The sequence below is a fragment of the Protomyctophum bolini genome (genome assembly GCF_963924005.1).
Source record: "Protomyctophum bolini genome assembly, chromosome: 19".
In the NCBI taxonomy this organism is placed as follows: Eukaryota; Metazoa; Chordata; class Actinopteri; order Myctophiformes; family Myctophidae; genus Protomyctophum; species Protomyctophum bolini.
This window is the reverse complement of record NC_137880.1, coordinates 2,938,207-2,960,750: the sequence shown is the minus strand read 5'-3', so window position 1 is coordinate 2,960,750 and position 22,544 is coordinate 2,938,207. Positions and strand designations below refer to the sequence as shown.

The 22,544-nt window shown below is 43.4% G+C and overlaps 1 protein-coding gene and 1 long non-coding RNA gene across 3 annotated transcripts in view; one reads left to right on the top strand and one right to left on the bottom strand.

The window, feature by feature from the left end:
- cdc42bpb (CDC42 binding protein kinase beta (DMPK-like)) overlaps positions 1 to 13,001 on the top strand; it is an 80,281-nt gene extending 67,280 nt beyond the window's left edge. For both annotated transcript variants that reach the window (XM_080790499.1, XM_080790500.1), the window contains 6 exons: positions 684 to 768; positions 2,241 to 2,358; positions 3,637 to 3,754; positions 8,754 to 8,862; positions 9,621 to 9,682; positions 10,443 to 13,001. In XM_080790499.1, the coding sequence (XP_080646625.1) occupies positions 684 to 768; positions 2,241 to 2,358; positions 3,637 to 3,754; positions 8,754 to 8,862; positions 9,621 to 9,682; positions 10,443 to 10,529 (579 nt within the window). In that variant the 3' untranslated portion in view covers positions 10,530 to 13,001. The remainder of the gene's footprint in view (positions 1 to 683; positions 769 to 2,240; positions 2,359 to 3,636; positions 3,755 to 8,753; positions 8,863 to 9,620; positions 9,683 to 10,442) is intronic.
- On the bottom strand, positions 11,406 to 14,891 carry LOC308333961. Its single transcript, XR_013965843.1, has 3 exons — positions 14,538 to 14,891; positions 11,687 to 14,495; positions 11,406 to 11,529 (listed from the first exon to the last, which is right to left on the bottom strand). It is a non-coding gene; the product is annotated as an uncharacterized lncRNA (long non-coding RNA).
- Positions 14,892 to 22,544: the final 7,653 nt, after the last annotated feature.

Below are 22,544 nucleotides of genomic sequence, written 5' to 3'. Positions count from 1 at the left end.
CATCTTTAAACCCATTCTGACCTGAGATCAGATTCTAAAAATGTCTTCTACATCCTGACAGTTTTCTGAAAAAGCTATGTTTCTATGTCAGTCGTTCTTAGATGTTTCAAAGAATAGCAGACCTACAAGCTCATATACATAATGCTAACACCATTTAGGCCTGACGTCGAAATAAAAAAACTCTCATTCGCTCTGAAAGAATATATATTCAACGATGTGTTGCCGCATTTTTACGATAAAAAAAAATAATAGCAGACCTACAAGCTCGTAGCGCGCCACTCGGTGGCGCGCTATGAGCTTGTTGATCTGCTATTTTTCATTAGCTAAAGTATAACATAATGCTTAGTTAAAACACCAAAACTGTTCTCGTCCAGAATTAGACCTGAGGACAATTCTATAAATGCCTTCTAGATCATGACAGTTTTCTGGAGAAAAAGTCTCAGTCGATCCCCCAGGGATGTGAAATGAATACGTTTTTTTTTTTACATTTATTTTTGAGGGGCTTTTGAAGATGACGTGTCTATGGGGTTTGTTTAGGGCCCCTTATGACATGAATCGTTTGCCAGCCAGCCAAGTCCATGGACTTTAATGTTTGTTTAGAGCACTGCTATGGCGTAAATCGCTTGCCGGACAAGTCTATGGACTTTAATGTCTGTCTGTCTGTCTGTCTGTCGGTCGTGTAGATCAGACCTCTGAACGTGGAGGGGACATTGAACCTGTTGGGATCAGAACAACCCAGACTCATCTACTTCAGCAACGAGTCCTCAGGTAAACAAACACAAACACCTCACAACCTCGCGTGCTCTTCAGGAACATCCGCTTGGACACAGAATCGGCTGTTTCTTTGGAACATTTTCGGAAAATGGAGTATTCTAAGCTTCAGTGGTTTTCCAAGCCCTCTCATATCAAGGCCCTTTATATATTCGCTCTGAAAGGACATGTATTCAAAGATGTCCACCACATTTTCAGGATTTTTCAAAAATAGCAGACCTACAAGCTCGCAGCGTGCCACTCGGTGGCGCGCTATGAGCTTGTAGATCTGCTATTTTTCAATAGCTAAAGCATAGCGTAATCATGCTTAGTTAAAACACCAAAAGGGGGTTCCCGTCCAGAATGGGTTAAAAACATGAAAACAAATTTAGACCTGAGGACGATTCTACAAAATGTCTTAGATAGATAGATAGATTTTCTTTATTTTTGTGTCATGCACCAAAGGCGCCCAGCCCACATGGACTTACAGGACACACCATATCATTACATTCAATATTGCATTGTGTACAATAAACAGATATGTTTTGTTGATATTCCCTTTTCTTTTTTCTTTTTTTTTTTTTTACACAAACAAAACATTCTGCCTTATTTCCCACGCCCTGCATAAAAAGTCTGCCAAAGCAAAAGTACCTTTCCTAAAACAAAATTCCAGTTTTTCATAGTCCTCCAACCAGAAAAAGTCAGCACAGATGGTTGTCATTTTACAAAATAATACATGTCTTAATTCTTCATATAATGGGCAGTAAAACAAAAGATGAATTTAATTTTCAATTTCTTTTAAATCACACACTAGACAGACTCTGTCCTCCTCAGGAGTACCAATGAATCTACCCGTCTTCTAAATCCTGACGGTTTTCTGAAAAACCCTATGTTTCTATGTCAGAGGTTCTCAAACTATTTCATGTCAAGGACCCCCAGAATTATATGTATTTTGCTGCCGTCCCCCATCCGAAAATGTGTGTGTGTGTGTGTGTGTGTGTGTGTGTGTGTGTGTGTGTGTGTGTGTGTGTGTGTGTGTGTGTGTCCGAGAAGCAAAGATTTGAATGAAAAATGTTTGCTCTGAAAGAATATATATTCAAAGATATCCACCACATTTTCACGATTTTTCAAAAATAGCAGATCTACAAGCTTGTAGCGTGCCACTCGGTACTGCGCTATGAGCTTGTAGATCTGCTATTTTTCAACAACTATTAAGTATAACATAATGCTTAAAACTCCAAAAGGGGTTCCCGTTCTGAATAGGGTAAGAAGTAGTGAAAATAGCCGATCCACAAGCTCACAATGCGGCACAAAGCGTCACTTTGTGAGCTTGTAGATGTGCTATTTTCTCTAGTTTGGGTCCCGGGCAAACGTCTAATTTGGGTCTTAAGCTGAAACCTCTCTCTCACTCTCACTTTCTCTCTCTCACTCTCTCTTTCTCTCTCTCACTCTATCTCTCTCTCGCTGTGCTGTTCTCTCCTCCCCACCAGAGGGGGAGCTGTCTATTCCAGAGGTGTCGGAACACAGCAGGAAGTTGATGGTTCGAACGCGCAGCAAGAGGAAGTTCCTGTTCAAGGTTCCAGAGGAGGAGAGACTCCAGCAGCGGAGGTATATATATATATATATACCAGGGGGGCAGTCAGACAGATTTTTTGTGAAGCCACTAAGGAAATGAAAGTTTGTGGCGCTGTCTGTCATTGGGCTCAAAAAAACCATAGCCCCATAGAAGTCCATGTATTTGGACCCAACTTCACCTAGACTGTATTACCTTAATAAACATGGTCATGAATACTTTCTGCTTCCAGTCACTAGTTTAAAGTCTCATTTCTAATGTCATAATATTATTTTTGGAAAATTATGGCCCCATTTATTAAAAAAATGACCATAAAGTCGCACATGTTCTGAGGGGCGTGGCTACCGTTACAGTCTATGAACGGGATCCCCCACCCACTCGAGTCAAAATAAAAACCAACGAAGGAGAAGGGGGGAAGTCCCGCCTCGTTGTCTGGGCCAGCCAATGGGCCAGCTGGGCCCAAACGGATCTAGAAAGATGGCGACTTCCATTGCAAGGACTGACAGGCTTCATTTTACGTTCACGTTAGACCCGGGGAACACTTTGTCCATATTTTTTACAGTCTATGATATATATATATATATATATATATATATATATATACTTCCTGTTTGTGTTGCACAGACTTCCTGTTTATAATGTAGCTTTTGGTCCAAATGAGTTAGGTCAATGTTGAGTTAGTTCAATGTTGAGTTAGTTCAATGTTGAGTTAGTTCAACGTTGAGTTAGTTCAGTTAGTTCAACGTTGAGTTAGTTCAAGGGTGAGTTAGTTCAACGTTGAGTTAGTTCAGTTAGTTCAACGTTGAGTTAGTTCAATGTTGAGTTAGTTCAACGTTGAGTTAGTTCAGTTAGTTCAACGTTGAGTTAGTTCAATGTTGAGTTAGTTCAACGTTGAGTTAGTTCAGTTAGTTCAACGTTGAGTTAGTTCAAGGTTGAGTTAGTTCAATGTCGGGAGTGTAGCCTGGGATGCGTCCCCGTTTTTCCTACCCGATTTCTCCCCAGTGAGGGGTGGGAGGGGCTGAGGGCCGTCTGTGGAACTTGAAGGACAACGTAGGGACGTACAAATACTTTGCCTGAAAACAGAAGCACAGCACGAGGATAAAGGATACATTCAGTACTTAATGTCCAGTTTGCTAATTCACAACTACTACTCCTACTTTCTCAACAGCAGATGTCATTCATGAAAAGGCTACTGCAGTGAAGTCGGTTCACGGAAGCCGTTGTAGGCTATATGTGGGGATTATTGACGAGGTTTGCAATTTTAGCGATTAAGTTGCAAAAAATAAATAAATAAAAATCTTGTGTGTGTGCAGAGAGATGCTGAGGGACCCAGAGTTGCGGTCCAAGATGATCTCCCACCCGACCAACTTCAACCACGTCGCTCACATGGGACCAGGAGACGGCATGCAGGTTCTGATGGACCTGCCTCTGGTACCGTTCGCCATACTCCAATTTAATAATGTCCCATACTGCACTTTGATCTGTTTCAATACGTTCACTTTGATCTAATTTCAAGACATTCTACCGTGGGGTTTGATCCATTTTCAATGCATTCTACTGCAGTCTGTTTGGGTAGGGCAAATTATATATTCTTAAAACATTAAACTCTATAGCAATGATTACTGTCACGATATAGAGCTATTTGGCACTGTTACTGAACACACTCTATATCAATGATTACTGTCACAATATAGAGCTATTTGACACTGTTACTGAACACACACTCTAGCAATGATTACTGTCACAATATAGAGCTTTTTAACACTGTTACTGAACACACACTATAGCAATGATTACTGTCACGATATAGAGCTATTTGACACTGTTACTGAACACACACTCTAGCAATGGTTACTGTCACAATATAGAGCTTTTTAACACTGTTACTGAACACACACTCTATAGTCTATAGCAATGATTACTGTCACAATATAGAGCTATTTGACACTGTTACTGAACACACACTATAGCAATGATTACGGTCACAATATATAACAAATATAACAAAGATATATAACTTACCTTTAAACAGGAGAAGAAATACAAGAACAATCTAAGGAATTGGAAAACAAATGTTATTGAAGTAGTGTAAATATTCTTTGTTTTTGTCTACTATCGTATATTCCGTTGGGGAACCCCTTTTGGTGTTTTAACTAAGCATTATGTTATACTTTAGCTATTGAAAAAATAGCAGATCTACAAGCTTAGAATATATGTATTCTTTCAGAGCGAACGTTTTCTTTTTCTTTTTTTTTTCTCGACGTCAGGCCTAAATGGGTTTAAATGTCTTCAGCTGTAGCCTTTTCTAGTCGACTGTGTTGCATTGTGGTACACATCCTAAATGCCCTGTTGTGCTGTACTAATGTGTATGTGCATGTGGTACTATTGTTAAAAAAAATAATCTGCTCTCTACTCTTGTGTTTCTCAGCATGACGCCATGAGTTTTCACCCTAATCTCTGACAAGAGGGAAATAGACTCTATCCTGTATTCCTCTCTCCTCCACCCATCACTCTCTCCATTAGGAGCCTAGTAGAGATTTACGTTGCACGACTGACTCTCAGAATCTCTCTTTTTATTTTCTTTGAAAATTCCTGATGAATTTTCTTTTAGACTCTCTCTGCCTAATTTATACTTCGTAGCACGGCGGCGTGTCGCTGGTCAAAACAAGAAGAGAAAAGAGGAATCGCTCCGTTTATGTTTATTTATTTCATATGGACGTCACATTGTTATTATTATTATTATTATTATTATTTATGTTTATTTGATATGGACATCACAATCACATTTTTATTATGTTTATTTATTTGATATGGACATCACAAATCACGTTGCACAATTTGTTAGATGCGTTGCCTTACAGGGTGTTTTCACCACCTGTCCACTGGAGACTTTTCAAAAAGATAACGTAACACTTACCGATACCGTAACACAAAACAAATAGCCACCTAATAACAGCCCAGGTTCTGAGTTCTGACACCATTTTGCGTAATAACCGCCTCGTCCAAGTAACCGCCCTCGTCCGTATAAACGCCCATGGGCCGTTGTTTGCAAATTTAGTCCGGCTCATTTATATTACGGCATACTGTATATACAGTATATATACACAGCGTGTATCTCTATTTTCCTCGCGCCACTCACCGTGGCCTTTTGTCTTTTTGATTCATGTCCTTTACTGAGAAGGCAGACTGTCCGAATGAGTTGTTACACCTGGGAACAATACAGTTTAATTACCACTTGTTGAGGCTTGTGTAGTTTCGCTACCAGTCCAGAGAGCAAAGGTTCTCCACTCTACTCTACGAGCACACAAGGCGTTGTTGGCTTGTAGGCAGTGTTGGAAAGTAACTAAGTGCATTTGTCAAGTCACTTCACTGGATCTCTAGTGGGAGAGAGGCAAACTGTGACTCATTATGTTAGCCAACAGCACCATCTAGTGGTAAACACTGAATACAAGGTGTTGATGTGTTGCATTGCCAAAGCAAGTGTCACTCAAAATGCAATAGCTGTTGAAAGTGGGGAAAGTATATACAGTTGGAGGAGGTATACAGCATTGTGTAAACATAAAGTATGTACAGTTGGAGGAGGTATACAGCATTGTGTAAACATAAAGTATATACAGTTGGAGGAGGTACAGAATTGTGTAAATAGAGCTATGCCACATTGCGTCGTTATATACATTTTATATATACACATATAACACTTTCTATTGAAGAGAAGTAGTTTGACAGAAACGTATCTTAAAGACCAGAGGCTTTTGGCAAGTTCTGGAGCTGGAGGTTTAGCAACTAGTCTCATCCGTTTGGTTTTGGAGAGAGGTCCGTAGTTTTTTTTTTAATTCATTTTATTTTTTGTCCAGCGACAAACACCCGCCCACCGCGCGACGGAGAATAAACGAAGCCTCCTCTCTCCTCCTTCTCCTCCTCCTCCTCCTTCCTCTCCTTCCAGTCCACCTCCAGTGATGTCACTTCCTCCCCCCGCCCCCCCCTCATCTCCCCTCCCTCCAACTTTGAACATGTGTATCACATGACTCCTCTGTCCGCCGGGGTCTTCCTCCAGACGGACTCCTCCTCCTGCTCCTCCTCTCCCTCCTCTTCCTCTCTGGGCAGGGTAGGCCTCTCCTCTCTCTCTCTCTCTCTCCCTCTCTCTGACTCTCTCTCCCTCTCTCTCTCTCTCTCTCCCGCGAGTGCGGAATCGCCTTCGCGACCCAATAAGGACAGTATAGTAAATCCTCGTCCCGTCCCCTCCCGCCCCCGAGCGTCCCGCAAGTAGGGAAAGTCACGAGGGTGGCGTGACCATTTACTCAAACCCGAAGGAGATTCCGCACTCTCCCTCCCGCTGTCTCTCTGGAGCCACGTCCCAATACTCTTAATGTCCTCTCCTCGGGTCGTCCACTCGCCACATCCCAATACTCTTAATGTCCTCTCCTCGGGTCGTCCACTCGCCACATCCCAATACTCTTAATGTCCTCTGCTCGGGTCGTCCACTCGCCACATCCCAATACTCTTAATGTCCTCTCCTCGGGTCGTCCACTCGCCACATCCCAATACTCTTAATGTCCTCTGCTCGGGTCGTCCACTCGCCACATCCCAATACTCTTAATGTCCTCTCCTCGGGTCGTCCACTCGCCACATCCCAATACTCTTAATGTCCTCTCCTCGGGTCGTCCACTCGCCACATCCCAATACTCTTAATGTCCTCTCCTCGGGTCGTCCACTCGCCACATCCCAATACTCTTAATGTCCTCTCCTCGGGTCGTCCACTCGCCACATCCCAATACTCTTAATGTCCTCTCCTCGGGTCGTCCACTCGCCACATCCCAATACTCTTAATGTCCTCTCCTCGGGTCGTCCACTCGCCACATCCCAATACTCTTAATGTCCTCTCCTCGGGTCGTCCACTCACATACTCGTGGATATGTCACCAAATAGTAGCCAGACAGTTTTCTGAAAAAGCCATGTTTCCATGTCAGTGGTTCTTCGATTTTTCAAAAAAATAGCAGACCTACAAGCTCGTGGCGCGCCACTCGGTGGCGCGCTACGAGCTTGTAGATCTGCTACAACCGTACCGTCGCCCCCTAATCCATCTGGCCCTCGACTGCTCGGTGCCACTCGGTTCATGTATTCTTTATTTATTTATCTTTTTACTGACAATAAGGTTTAGAAAGAAGTTCAGGGTTAGGAATCGGTTTAATGGGGTTAAGATTAGGAATTGGGGGTTAGGTTTTTAGACATAGTTTTACCGAGGTTTAAATAAGGCTAGGTTTAACCGTTCAAACATCGTCAGCAAAAATTGCAGGTCTCATTGAAAATGAACTATAGGCGCGTTTTATCGCTCCCACAGTTTGCAAGGCCCGTAATATGGCGAAATGGGCCACCACCAACCACACATTTTTTTTGCATTCCTGAAAGATCAGTTATATTTCATTCGGAAAGCACCCTTATATAGATCTTTAACTCTTGAGAGTGTAAAAATGAAACCAAAAATGAACATCAAAGCAACTTTAACCCATTCTGACCGGGCACCCGTTTTGGTGTTAGCACCATGTTATGCTTTAGCTATTGAAAAATAGCAGATCTACAAGCTCATAGCGCGCCACCGAGTGGCGCGCTACGAGCTTGTAGGTCTGCTATTTTTGAAAAATCGAAGAACGACTGACATTTTTTAGAATCTGATCTCAGGTCAGAATGGGTTCATCAGACCAGTGTGTGTCCACTGGAAACCTCGTATGAATCTGATCTCAGGTCAGAATGGGTTAAAGACCTACTGAAATGTAGATTTTCACACTTTTTAGACCATATACTGTCCGTGGTCGTCGCAATGACCACACCCAGGTGGGGGCGGGACGTGGAAATGAGAGCATTGGGACGCGTGGCTTCCTTCTCTTCCTTCTCATCTCTCCATCGCGTTCATCCCTCTTTCACTCTCTCCTGTCCCCCCCCCGTCCCCCCCTCCCCCTCCCACCCTTATATTATTTCTTTCTTCCGACTTGTCGTCTTTTTTTTCTCCTGTTTATTTGATGTTGTTTTTGTTTTATTTCCGTCGTCGTCGTCATTCACCCCGCCTCTCTCTCTCTCTCTCTCTCTCTCTCTCTCTCTCTCTCTCTCTCTCTCTCTCCGCCACTTCTCTTCCTGAAATCTTTTTGGCTTCACCACCTCACTTCCTGTGTGGCCGATTAACTTCCTGTCCCCCCCCCCCCCCCGTCGTCCAATCACCACTCACCTGTCTTCACCGGAAGGTCTGTGGGGCAGGTTTTAACTGTGTGTGTGTGTTGGTGTGTGTGTGTTGGTGTGTGTGTGTGTGTGTGTGTGTGTGTGTGTGTGTGTGTGTGTGTGTGCGTGCGCGTGCACGTGTGTGTCCAATCGTCGTGGATGGATGCGTGCGTGTGTGTTTCCGCGCACACTTGTGTGTGTGTGTGCGCGTGCGTGCGTTCAGAGTGCATCGGCCTCTCAGGATGACTCGGCGGCGAAAGAGAAGCCCCGCCCCCTGTCCAGCATCTCCCGCCAACAGAGAAGCAGAACGCACATCACTAGAACGGCCTCAGGTACACACACACACACGCACACGCACACACGCACTCACACACACACATGCACACACACACACACACACACACGCACACATACACACACACGCACACACACACGCACGCCGGTGTGGATTTTGACAGCAATTTTTTTGTTTGTTTTAGTCATAGTCTCTTAAGTAGTTTTAATTTAGTCTCAGTCACAGTCTTTAGTCACCCGGAATATTTTATAGTGTGTCTATAGTTTTAGTCGACTAAACATCATGGGACTTTAGTCGACTAAATCTACAGTTGTTTAAAATTTATTTTAAACATGGAACAATGGAACGATGGAATTTAATATCCGTCAGTGAAAAATGGTAGTCGACGAAAATCTTTTCGTCATAGTATTAGTCGACGGAATCAACACTGACACACGTGTGTGTGTGTGTGTGTGTGTGGGTTAAGAAGCATCTCCGGGAAACATGAATGAATTGGTCTTCAGAAATGTCTCCCGATTTCCTTCAGCCTCGTCGGACCCTAAAACGTCATTACATTTTCAGTCTTGAGATTTCAATGTGCTTTTTTCCGTGTGTGTGTGTGTGTGTGTGTGTGTGTGTGTGTGTGTGTGTGTGTGTGTGTGTGTGTGTGTGTGTGTGTGTGTGTGTGTGTGTGTGTGTGTGTGTGTGTGTGTGTGTGTGTGTGTGTGTGTGTGTGTGTGTGTGTGTGTGTGTGTGTGTGTGTGTGTGTGTGTGTGTGTGTGTGTGTGTGTGTGCGTGTGTGTGTGCGCGTGCCAGACTTTGGAGCAGCAGGCTCATCCAGGAACGCGTCAGACCTGGACCAGGACTTTGATAAAGAGGTACGTCATGAAGAAACCACTTAACCCCTTTTGGTGTTAACATTATGCTATGCTTTAGCTATTGAAAAATAGCAGATCTACAAACTCATAGGTCTGCTATTTTTGAAAAATCGAAGAGCGACTTACATAGAAGACATTTTTAGAATCTGATCTCAGGTCAGAATGGAAAACTGTCAGGACGTAGAAGACATTTTCAGAATCTGATCTCAGGTCAGAATGGAAAACTGTCAGGACGTAGAAGACATTTTCAGAATCTGATCTCAGGTCAGAATGGAAAACTGTCAGGACGTAGAAGACATTTTCAGAATCTGATCTCAGGTCAGAATGGAAAACTGTCAGGATGTAGAAGACATTTTTTAGAATCTGATCTCAGGTCAGAATGGAAAACTGTCAGGACGTAGAAGACATTTTCAGAATCTGATCTCAGGTCAGAATGGAAAACTGTCAGGACGTAGAAGACATTTTCAGAATCTGATCTCAGGTCAGAATGGGTTAAAAGCGGGCGGTCTCTCTTCGGGCGCCCTTTTACCTCCGTTGCCAGGCAAACAAAAAACTACTGCATCTCATTTTCAAGGGGGATGGGAACGCATTAAAACATGAACAAAATACATTCGAAAATACAGTACACACCCATAGAAATGTCCAATATGTTTGTTCTTTTTCTAAAACAAATGTATTACAATGAAATGAAATCTCTCTCTCTCTCTCTCTCTCTCTCTCTCTCTCTCTCTCTCTCTCTCTGTGTCTCTCTCCCATGCAGCCTGACTCTAACAGCAGTAATCTCAGCTCCCCTCCATCCCCGACATCTCCACATCGCAGCCAAACCACACTGGACAGCCTGGACTAATGCGCACACACACACACACACACGTCACGCACGCACACACACGCACGCGCGCACACACACTCACACACACACTTCTAGCCAATCGCAGGACAGAAATCAGATGGTATAACGTCGGGGTCTGAAAACTTTTAATTTAAAATAAGAAATGATGAAATCTCACTTTCTTTCTTTCTTTCTCTCCTTCTTTTTTTCCCACGAGGTTTGATAAAAGGTGTTTGTGTTGTTGTACAGAACCGGAACGACGTCTGATTTAGCTTTTCTTTCCTTCTTTCTTTTTCTCTCTCTCTCCGCTCATCATCGCACGACGGACGGCGTCCTGCGCGGTGGTCTCGAAGATCGGTCGCTTTCAAAAAACGTATTACTTTTCGACGAGCCGTGCCGTCGTCTTGGACGTGTAACAGTATAAAATCGGGGCCTCGTGATGCAATGCCGATTAAGTTTTTTTTCTCCCTCCTGTTTTAACCCGAAGGAAAAAAAAATGTTTCGCTTTTTACCTTTTAAAGATTTGTTGTTTTTTTTTTTTTCAGGGACACAATATCGCTCTAAAGACAGACGCACGCCACACACATACACACACACACACACACATGCACACGTGCGCCATCTTCTGTCTTTGTGCTAAAAGCAGGGCCCTCATTCATCAACATTGTGTACAAACTCAAACCATTCTTCACGGTTCTTTGAATCATGAGTGAGACTATTATGCTCCCGTCTGCCCACAGAAATGGCTGTTTTACCCCATAAGTGGGATTAAACAACCTTTAGTATCTGTGTCGGATACATTTTCCTTTTTTTTCTCCTTTTTTGTTTGCTCATTCTAACGCTGTCCGTTCTAGTGGCTCTATGCACACACGCCATTTTGGAAAGAACTCGGGCCCCCTTTTGCTACTTCCTCCACAGGTGTCACCGATGATAGTAATGAAGGCCCTGTTCCATTTCTGGTCCAACGGAGTCATGGTGCTGCAATAGAGGGTATATGCGCCTCTCGATGGGCCATTCACTTTAAGCATGCGCATACCCTCTATTGTTGCATGTTGGCTCTCTGGAAACACTCGAGGGGGTCTCAAAAAGTCTCCAAATGAGTCTCCCCGTACGGTTGTGTGACTCAGAGAGTGTACAAATGGAACCATCACAGGTCCATTTGGTTCCATTTGTACACTCTCAGAGTTATGGGGGTCCTTAACATTAAAATACTAGTGCTAAGTGGAACACGTGACTGCACAATAAATGGAACAGAGCCTTAATTAGTATCGTCGGTAACACCTTATTCGGGTTCAGCACAGACCACACCATTGGCTGAGATGAACTTTAGTCCAGACATTAGTAGTCCATAACAGTTCATCTTCAATCTCACGGCGATGAGGATGGTCATTGGGTGAATGTCAAGTGTGTGTGTGTGTGTGTATAAAATAAATCAATGCAAATCATGTTTTTTTTTTTTTTTTCTTTGCAACGATTATACAGACATTTTTAAAAAGCAGACAGTGAGTCTTCAAATGTTGGCTACGGTAATTTAAAAACGAAGTTTGAGTGAGACATTCCCCCCCCCCCCCCCCGTTTTAAACGTTGAGGCGAACAAAATGATTTGCATAGTAAGGCATGAAAATAACCCACAATGCTGTACTGTTATTTACTTATGCTGTGTAGGACCTATACGTCACGCAATTCCACTTCTCCACCAGTAGGTGGTACCCACCACCAGACCGGCAGGATCTTAAAACAGTGGTTTTTCTCAAGCATTTTCAGTTTTTCACATCGAGGACCCCCACATGTATTTTGGCTGACAATGCTTTACGCATAATTTGCCTTACTTAACCCATTCAGGACGGGAACCCCTTTTGGTGTTGTAAGCATTATGTTATACTTTAGCTATTGAAAAATAGGAGATCTACAAGCTCGCGGCCGCACTACGAGCTTGTAGATCTTTGACCATTATTCAGAGCGAACTTTAAAAAAAAAAAAGCTGAAATCTTTGCTTCCGGGCGGTCCCAGGAACAACATATTTTATTTTCAGATGGTGGTCGGCAGCCAAATACATATAATTGTTGGGGTCCTTGACATGAAATAGTTTGAGAACCACTGACATATAGGTTTAGAAGGCTTCTCTCAGTATTTGTTTTTTTTTTCCTGCAATATCCCGCCCCATATTTGCATACTGGGCCCTGGTTGGTTATAGCCTGGTTCCAGACGAATCTGGTTGGCTCGTCACGTGGACTTAATCTGCCTGGGGCGATATGCATTGAGAGGGGCCGGACTTAATCTGCCTGGGGCGATATGCATTGAGAGGGGCCGGACTTAATCTGCCTGGGGCGATATGCATTGAGAGGGGCCGGACTTAATCTGCCTGGGGCGATATGCATTGAGAGGGGCCGGACTTAATCTGCCTGGGGCGATATGCATTGCAAAGGCAGATGAAGAATGGCTATACGAGGCTAGCATGATGTGACACACGCCGTGCACTTGTATATCTGCGAGAGAAAAAAAGTAATAGCCAACATATACTAAAAATATAGATTAAAGTGGTTAGCAAACATTTTGTATCAAAAGAAACAATTGTTGATTAAATCAATCGGTATTTAGTTAGGCTGACACTTAAATAAAATAAAAGGCGCTGGATTTATAACACAAGAAAAAAGGAAATGTTAAATGACGCTAAAGATGACGATGGACCCCTATACTTTGAGAATCAGTGGTGTATAGAGTGTCGCAGTGCCTCTCCCTTTCACCGCCCGGAGGAGAATGTCCCATTAACTTTCCCTATAGACGTTTCAGAAAGTATATATTTAAAGCCTCAGACAACTCGGACGGTGACAAATCATGACAATAAACAACATTTTGGGCCGAACAAATAATTAGAAGAAAAACTCAAAAGGGAAAAAAAATTGGTTGTACCCTGCCTTTTTTGAGTGGCAACCACTCCTATAGACAGCTATGTGTGTGGCTGTGTCCCCTGGGTCTGTACCTGTGTCCCTGGCTGTGTCCGAGCATGAAAATAGCGTTTGTTCACCACCAAGTGTCACTGTTGCACAGCCTAACACAGACACACACAGGCCAGGGAGGAGGGCTTGTACTGTACATTACAGTACTATATACCAGTACAGCACCACTCACTTCAGGCGGGTCTGATTTTTGTTGTTCTTCTTTCTAATTATTTGTTTGGCCCCCCCAAAAAAGATATTTGTTGTCATGATTTGTCAGGAGCCGAGTTGGCTTCGTCCGAGTCTTTAAACTTAAAGGTCTTTAAATAAATACTTTTTGAAACGTCTATGGGAAAAACATTACGGGAAATTATCTTCCGGGGGCCATGAAAGGGGGGGTGGTAATGTGACGCTCTATTGTACTAACTTTGCGTGCGTCTGTGAGAGTGTGTGTGTGTGTGTGTGTGTCTGTGCGTGCGTGTGTGTGTCTATGCGTGCGCGAGCTCACCTTTGGACAAACGCCAAGAATGTACTCAACATTGTACATATAGGATAGGATACTATTAGGACAGGATTTAGACGAGTTTCTGTGCCATGTTGATGAATGAGGCTTCTAGACAGACCGACCAACAGACACCTGTTGGAGTTCGTAATAAATAAATAAATAAAAACACTGTATTAAAGAAAGAAAGTTGCACATCGTTTATATTCCAGATTTAAGAAGGAACAAAAAAAAATATTATTAATAATAATCCTTTTGATTTTATGTCGCCGGTTATATTTCCCTGTTTTTTTCCTGTGTATAGCCTTCATCCACCTAAGTGAACTACCCACACACACCCCCACCCAAATACCCAACCCCCCCACTCACACACACACGCACGTACCCCCACCCAAATACTCAACTGCCCCCCCACACACACACACACACGTACCCCCACCCAAATACTCAACTGCCCCCACACACACACACACACACACACACACGTACCCCCACCCAAATACTCAACTGCCCCCCACACACACCTACCCCCACCCAAATACTCAACTGCCCCACACACACGTACCCCCACCCAAATGCCCAACGAACCCCCCCCCACACACACACAGACACATACCCCCACTCAAATACCCCCACACACACACACAACTTTCCCCATCCCCACTCAAATTCACCCAACCACGCCCACCCGAATACCCCCCACATCCACCAAAATACCCTTACTACCCCCACCTCCACCCCAAAAAACACACACACACACACACACACCCCTCAAATACCCCGACCCGCCTCAACTACCCCCTACCTACCCCTTACCCAAATGCACCCGGACTTTTATGGTTGAATTGGAAAAAGAAATACAAAAAAAAAAAAGGTTTTTATTTCTGTTTGTAATTATTGAATTATTGTTAGAGACATTAAGCGGACGAATAAAATAATATCTGATGACCCGTTTGTTTGTGCCCGTCTTTCATTGGCTGCTCTCTCGTCTAATGCGGTATGTGTGCTTCTCAACCAGCGGTCCGGGGGCCACCAGAGGTCCTTGAGGGGGGTTCCAGGTGGTCCCCAGTTATTATGAAAAGTTGGTAACCAAATGTTTAGTTTAATTTTATACTCTGCAAGAGTTGCATTATTGTTAAACAGCTGCATTACTTAATTTACAAGAAGTCTACACACGATTAGGGAATGTAGACAAATTGTTGTTTTGATCAACGTTTGCCTGTTATCGCTCCTAATGCTGTATAACTTGCATGCAAGAAGGCACTATATTCACCCGTGGAATCTACCAACAGTCAACGCTATACCTGACGGCCCCTCCCATGAACAGCTTACTGGGAAGAGAGGCAATATAGACCCGGCGGCCTTCCAGCGGTATATGTCCGTCCGCTGTCGGACTAACCCCGGAATAGCAATGGGTGGACTTCCAGGCACATGCATGAGAACAACTACATGAGCGCTTTAACACCAAGCCACGGTGCAAGACTAAGGGCTTTGTTTCCTATGGTGATGCAGCCTGTAGGACATAGGCTATACTCACATACTGGTTGTCAGAGGGTTTCCACAACTTGGGGCCGATTCATACTCCTATTTTAGAGCCCAATAAAAGTCGGTTCGGCGCTGTAGAGCCTACAATGTGACGTCATTTGAGGTTCGGGAGGGCGGGTATACCGTCCTAAAGTCGGCTCTTCGGTGCTACTGAAAATGTCTGACGAGCCGAAATAAATTCGGCACTACAGCACCGAAACAGTGGAGTATGAATCGGCCCTTGGGATGCCCGCCCAAAGACGAGGCAGAAAGGCTAGCTGGCAAAGTGTGCCATGATTTCTGCTGCCCTCTATGGCGGAGCTGCCACTGCTTGTGCCCAAGGAGTGCTGCGTGTGTGTTGTATCATGGGGACATATCCATGAGTTTGTGAATGTAACCTTTACTGCACCCAAAATATTTGTGTTCCTGTATGCTTTCCCTAGTGTGTGGACATAAATAAATTGTTAAACTGTGTGTGTGTGTGTGTGTGTGTGTGTGTGTGTGTGTGTGTGTGTGTGTGTGTGCGTGCGTGCGTGCGTGGCAAGCAGCATTAATAACTGAGAGGATGAAGTGTGTGTATTATTCTTTGTCTGTTGAATGGACTCCGATAGAACCATACAATTAATACAACTGATTTGATTTACTTTCTCATGTTACTATATGAAGGCAGTGATTGGTGAGGATCATAGAGCAGCAAACTGAACTTTAATCATGCATTTTCAGTTTTTAATGCATGCATTTTCATTGTTTGCACGTATAGTGCTATTAAGGGACCTATTCGATGTTTAAAGGAATTTATTTTTGTCTGTGTCACAGTCACATAAGAAGGGTCAGAGTAGGATGTATTTCCTGAGGACACTGGCCTCTTTCAACATTCCATACATTCCATATAGGGCAAGACCACACATGACATGGCATATGACAGTGATACTCAACCTCAGGCCCGCGGGCCACATCAGGCCTGCGGGACCATTATGACTGGCCCACCAATGAAAATCTAAAAAAAAGAAGAAAAAAAAAAGTTATCTTTAATTACATTATTATAAGTAATATACTATTAGAGTTGTACTATTACTCGAACGAAAATAAAAGCTTTGGGGGGGGGAGGGGGGGAGATGCAATGCAAATAAAAGACATATACTGTGTATCCCTATTCCCTGACATAATTTTATAGCTAAACGGACAGAATTCTATTTTATTTGAATGATGAAACCCAGCTGCCATTAATAGTTGGAAATGGAAATGGAAATTGCAAAAATTGCGGAAATTGCGGAAATGGAAATTGCGGAAATTGTAATTGCGGAAATTGCGGAAATGGTGGAAATGGAAATTGCGGAAATGGAAATTGCAGAAATTGCGGAAATCGCGGAAATGGTGGAAATGGAAATTGCGGAAATTGCGGAAATTGCGGAAATTGCGGAAATCGCGGAAATGGAAATTGCGGAAATGGAAATTGCGGAAATTGTGGAAATTTGGGAAATTGCGGAAATGGTAATTGCGGAAATTGCTCTTCACTTATAGCTATCTATTTTCAGGTAGATTGTTTTATTTTCCTCAGTCAGCCATATCACTACTCATTTTTTTTCATGAAAAAGGTCATAGCTGGGTAATCTATTTTCAGGCAAATTGTGTTTATTGTATTTAGACAGACAGACAGCTACTCATGGACAATTGGACAGGCAGGAAGGCAGACAGCTACTCATAGACAGGCAGACAGACAGCTACTCATGGACAATTAGGCAGGCAGGCAGACAGCTACTCATAGACAGGCAGACAGACAGCTACTCATGGACAATTAGGCAGGCAGGCAGACAGCTACTCAGACAGGCAGACAGACAGCTACTCATGGACAATTGGACAGGCAGGCAGGCAGACAGACAGCTACTCATAGACAGGCAGGCAGACAGCTACTCATAGACAGGCAGACAGTAAGACAGCTACTCATTGACAGACAGACAAATAACTACTCATGGACAGACAGACAGACAGGCAGGCAGGCAGGCAAAGAGCTACTCATGTTATGTTATTATGTTATTATAACAGCTACTCATGTTATGTGCAATAATTTGTGCAGTTATGGAAACAGCTCTTTGTGTTTATGCAAGAAAATGTAACACATTTATTTATTTACATATTGTGTGCATGCACATTGTACTTTGATACATTTTGCGAAAATAAAGCAATTGAAAGAGAGAAGTTATCAAGTATCATTAATGTCGTAATTTTATCTACTGGCCCCTGGCCCCTTGCCATTTTTGTAATGTGGCCCACAGGTAAATCTATTTGAGTATCCCTGATCTAGAATATCTAAAACCACATATTACACAGCACATAAAGACCCCCAGGAAAGTGTTTCTAAAGCTTCTAAACGTCATTGACATATACTTTTTTTATTTATATCTGCTGTCTGCCAGAAAACCCAACTATGTCCAAAATATTAACTTTTTAGGAAAATCGAAAACAAAAACTAAACTCTTTTTTTTTTTTTTAAACAACACAAGCCTCATCAAAGTTGGTATTGTGACTTTATAGCCCATTCTGGGCGGGAACCCCTTTTTGGTGTTTTAAGCATTGTTATACTTTAGCTATTGGGAAAAATAGCAGATCTACAAGCTCATAGCTCGTAGGTCTGATACAACCTGGAACAACACGTATATTTCCAGATGGTGGTCGGTTGGCCAAATACATTTTCAAATACTTTTTGAGGTCCTTGACATGAAAATGTGTGAGAACCACTGAACATAATATAAACATGGGGGTTTTTACAAAACTGTCACGATCTCAAAGACATTTTGTAGAAATAGGATATACATTGATAGCATATTCTACACACACATTTCATTTGTTCTTTTCATCGGGAGGGTGGTACAGTGAGTTGTAATGTGTGAAGCATGCTGGGAGGACAGCCAGCACTTAGGGGGTTCAGAGTCTTGCTCAAGGACACTTAGGGGGTTCAGAGTCTTGCTCAAGGACACTTAGGGGGTTCAGAGTCTTGCTCAAGGACACTTAGGGGGTTCAGAGTCTTGCTCAAGGACACTTCGACACTGACTCTGGGTTGGAACCTGGAACCTTGCGGTTACCATCATCCCCCCCCCCCCTCCTATAAAAGACAGAGGCCTTCTGTCTGGGTGGTATGAGTTGTAATTGTATCTTAAAAACATTGCCGGTTTATTATTATTTTATTATTATGTCATTATTTGTGGTGCATATTGTTGGGTGGAAAAGCTGTGTTTGTTAAAGCGTTTATGGAAAAGAAATGATATAAAAGTGTGGCTCGTTTTAAATGTCCTGTTTTTTTGGATCTAAGCTTTTTTGTTCAAAATGCAAATGTGGTTTCTTAATTTCTTCTCTAAATTGAGATTATATATATATATATATATATATATATATATATATATATATATATAAAATTAACACATTTTGTGCGGGAACCCCTTTTTTTACAAACATTGTGGCACTCCATCTTTAAGTAGGCCAATCAACTGCCAGGTGTGGCGTTGCCATGGCAATCGATTGGCTGAGGCGGAGGCTGGGAATTGAACACGGGTGAGGAGATTCCCACTGAGGGGATTGTTTGGAAATTGCCGATGTACAAGCTCACAAGGCGTTGCGCTGTGACGCGTTGTGAGCTTGTAGATCGGCTATTTTCCAGCACACAACCAAAGTGTAAAATGACTTGTACTGGATCTCTTGTCCACTATAGGCCCTTCCTGGAAGGAGGTATAGGGCCCTTTTGGTAAACGAATAACTTTATTGAATCGACAACGTTTCGATCTTCACAGATCTTCGTCAGGTCAGTATAGAGCACCGAAGTCTGACGTCACTTTCAGTAGAGGGCGTCAGTCCACAGGTTCATGTATTTGTTTAGTTGCATTGAAATCCCCATTGAGGCGATTTTAGATCGCCTCATATAACAACTGTGTTTGAAAAATAAACATGTCACCCCGGCCGCTTCACTCATATGGATATGAAGAATCAACTGACTGAGAGAAAACGCTAATGTTACTGCTGCTGAATTAGTTATATTTTTGCTATAAGCAGACTGTATCATTATATGAGTGACTGACTGTTGCAAACTATACAGAGACACCTCCCTGACAATAACGCTGAGACAGCTTGTTTATTTTTGGACCACAACGCTTATAGTAGACGATGTTAAGATCACCCCATGTTATTCTCCATAGAGAAATTACTTCCGCAAACCTGCAGGGGAATGGTCGGGATGAGCGAGTTACGTCAGGACTTTAGAACCAGGGGAATCGTCGGGATGAGCGAGTTACGTCAGGACTTCGGTGCTCTATACGGATGCAAACATTTCATCACTTCCTTCAGATTGAGTCCCTCCCCCCCCCCCCCGCTATGTGCCACCCCCACAAAACACAGGTGAGTCCCATTACTCCTGAGGAGCCAGAATTGTGACAGTATACAAAATATACGTATAATATATATATATATATATACACACACACACACACGCACATGCGCATAGACACCATAAATACAGAAAATACAGAATAACTAGTAAGGGTCCATTTGGATATAGGAGGGTTCATAATTAAGTCCCTCTAGTGGTGACTCAGGAGGATGCAGGTACACAGAAGCAACTCACATTAAAATGACTGAGGGAAAGGGCATGGGCCAGATTAAGCTACATAGAATGTCTCATTTCATTTCCTTGATTCAGACCTTTTGGAGACATGGTCTGTAGTGTATTTATTTATTTGTTTATTTATTTGACGGGGACAAAGCTCATTAATCGACATGTTCGTTTTCACATCAATGTAAATGGGCCAGAGTTAGCCGAAGCTAAATTTCATCTGTAGTCCCTGCAGGGCAGGCTCTTAAAAAATGAATGATAAAAAAGGACAAAGGGCACTGTGGGTGCTGGCGGCGTGTTTACTCCGTGTCATCAGTGCCCATACCCGAAGGCGAAGGGGCCTTTCTGTGTGGAGTTTGCATGTTCTCCCCGTGTCCCCTAGGGTAGGTACCCTCACAAAAACATGCAGTAATCCTGGTCTCTAAACTGCCTCCCCCTGGCCAGCCGGGGCGCCTGATGGAGGGGAAAGAAACTGGTTGGAATAACGTGTTCCTTCCACGCGCTATACGTCCAACCAGGGAAACTCCCCCCTGTCAGGTGTAAAGGAGCAACTTGGACACTCGGGCATGAAGGAAGCATGAGTTAAGTCCGTTGCTCTCCCCAGGTTGGCGGAGGGTGTGTAGAGCCCAGGATCACAGTAGACGATTGACACAGGGGTGAAAAATGGGTTACAAAATCGTCGGATAAAAAATATAATTAAAAAAAAAAAAAAGGACAAAGTGTAGTGTGCGTTGATGCCATGTGTGCATATGTGCAAGCACCCAACACCACGTCCATACAAAAACACAGTACAGTACAGATAAAAGCTCGTGTACACTTTGTTTTAAAGCAATCAGAGAGAGACTGCCTGCCCTCTGGTCTTGTATCACACTACACTACCCATAATGCAATGCAATGCAATGAAGTCATCTCACCTTCTGGTTGAACAGGACCACAACAGATAGAGAGAGAGAGAGAGAGACGGTTAATGAGATATCTATAGTGGTGAAAACCAGACAGATCTGATTTTTAATCAATAATCAATGATATCCTAATGGTTAATGCTGATGTTTTTGTCCTGACAGGCTGCTATCTGTCCCTATAGAGGTCCTGACAGGCTGCTATCTGTCCCTATAGAGGTCCTGACAGGCTGCTATCTGTCCCTATAGAGGTCCTGACAGGCTGCTATCTCTCCCTATAGAGGTCCTGACAGGCTGCTATCTGTCCCTATAGAGGTCCTGACAGGCTGCTATCTGTCCCTATAGAGGTCCTGACAGGCTGCTATCTCTCCCTATAGAGCGGGGCAGTCCCTCCCCCTTTCAGAACAACGAACGGCCCAGGAAATGAAACCCCAATGCATTCTCCCATCGGCACTTTCTTATTTAATTTATTTAAAGACGGTTACGCCACGGACAAAGCCAACTCGGATCGTGACAAATCATGACAATGAACACAATGTTTTGGGCCGATCAAATCATTAGAAAGAAGAAAAGAAAGTCAGGAGACAACACTATTTGTTTTGTTTTTCGTCTTATAAATTATTTGATCGGCCCAAAACATTGTGTTCATTGTCATGATTTGTCACGATCCGAGTTGGCTTTGTCCGTGGCGTAACCGTCTTTAAATAAATTAAATAAGAAAGTGCCGATGGGAGAATGCATTGGGGTTTCATTTCCTGGGCCGTTCGTTGTTCTGAAAGGGGGAGGGACTGCCCCGCTCTATAGAGGTCCTGACAGGCTGTTATCTGTCCCTATAGAGGTCCTGACAGGCTGCTATCTCTCCCTATAGAGGTCCTGACAGGCTGCTATCTGTCCCTATAGAGGTCCTGACAGGCTGCTATCTGTCCCTATAGGTCCTGACAGGCTGCTATCTCTCCCTATAGAGGTCCTGACAGGCTGCTATCTGTCCCTATGAGGTCCTGACAGGCTGCTATCTGTCCCTATAGTATAGAGGTCCTGACAGGCTGCTATCTGTCCCTATAGATGTCCTGACAGGCTGCTATCTGTCCCTATAGAGGTCCTGACAGGCTGCTATCTGTCCCTATAGAGGTCCTGACAGGCTGCTATCTGTCCCTATAGAGGTCCTGACAGGCTGCTATCTGTCCCTAGCAGCGAGCTGTGAGGTTTATGTCAAAGAGCTCATGGTTGACCAGGCCTTCTGAAAACACTCCGTGACATCGGTACTATTTGGTGACATCGGTACTATTTGGCGACGCCATCTTGAAAAGCGTGTGTGTGATCACGTGAGAGAATCGTGTCTGTTGTTAAAATGTTTCACAATAATTACACATGCTTTAAAAAAACAACATATTCTATAAACTAGCCGACGAATAAAATAGGGTTGAAGTGGTTAAACTTATTTTGATGCTGTATTATATAGGGGTCGGCGGGCTGATAAGTGTTAATTTGGGGGTCCCTGGCACATCTTTTATAATGGGGCTGATGGGATTTTTGTCGTTAACAGTTAATTTCCCTCCCTCTCTGAAGTTTTGTATA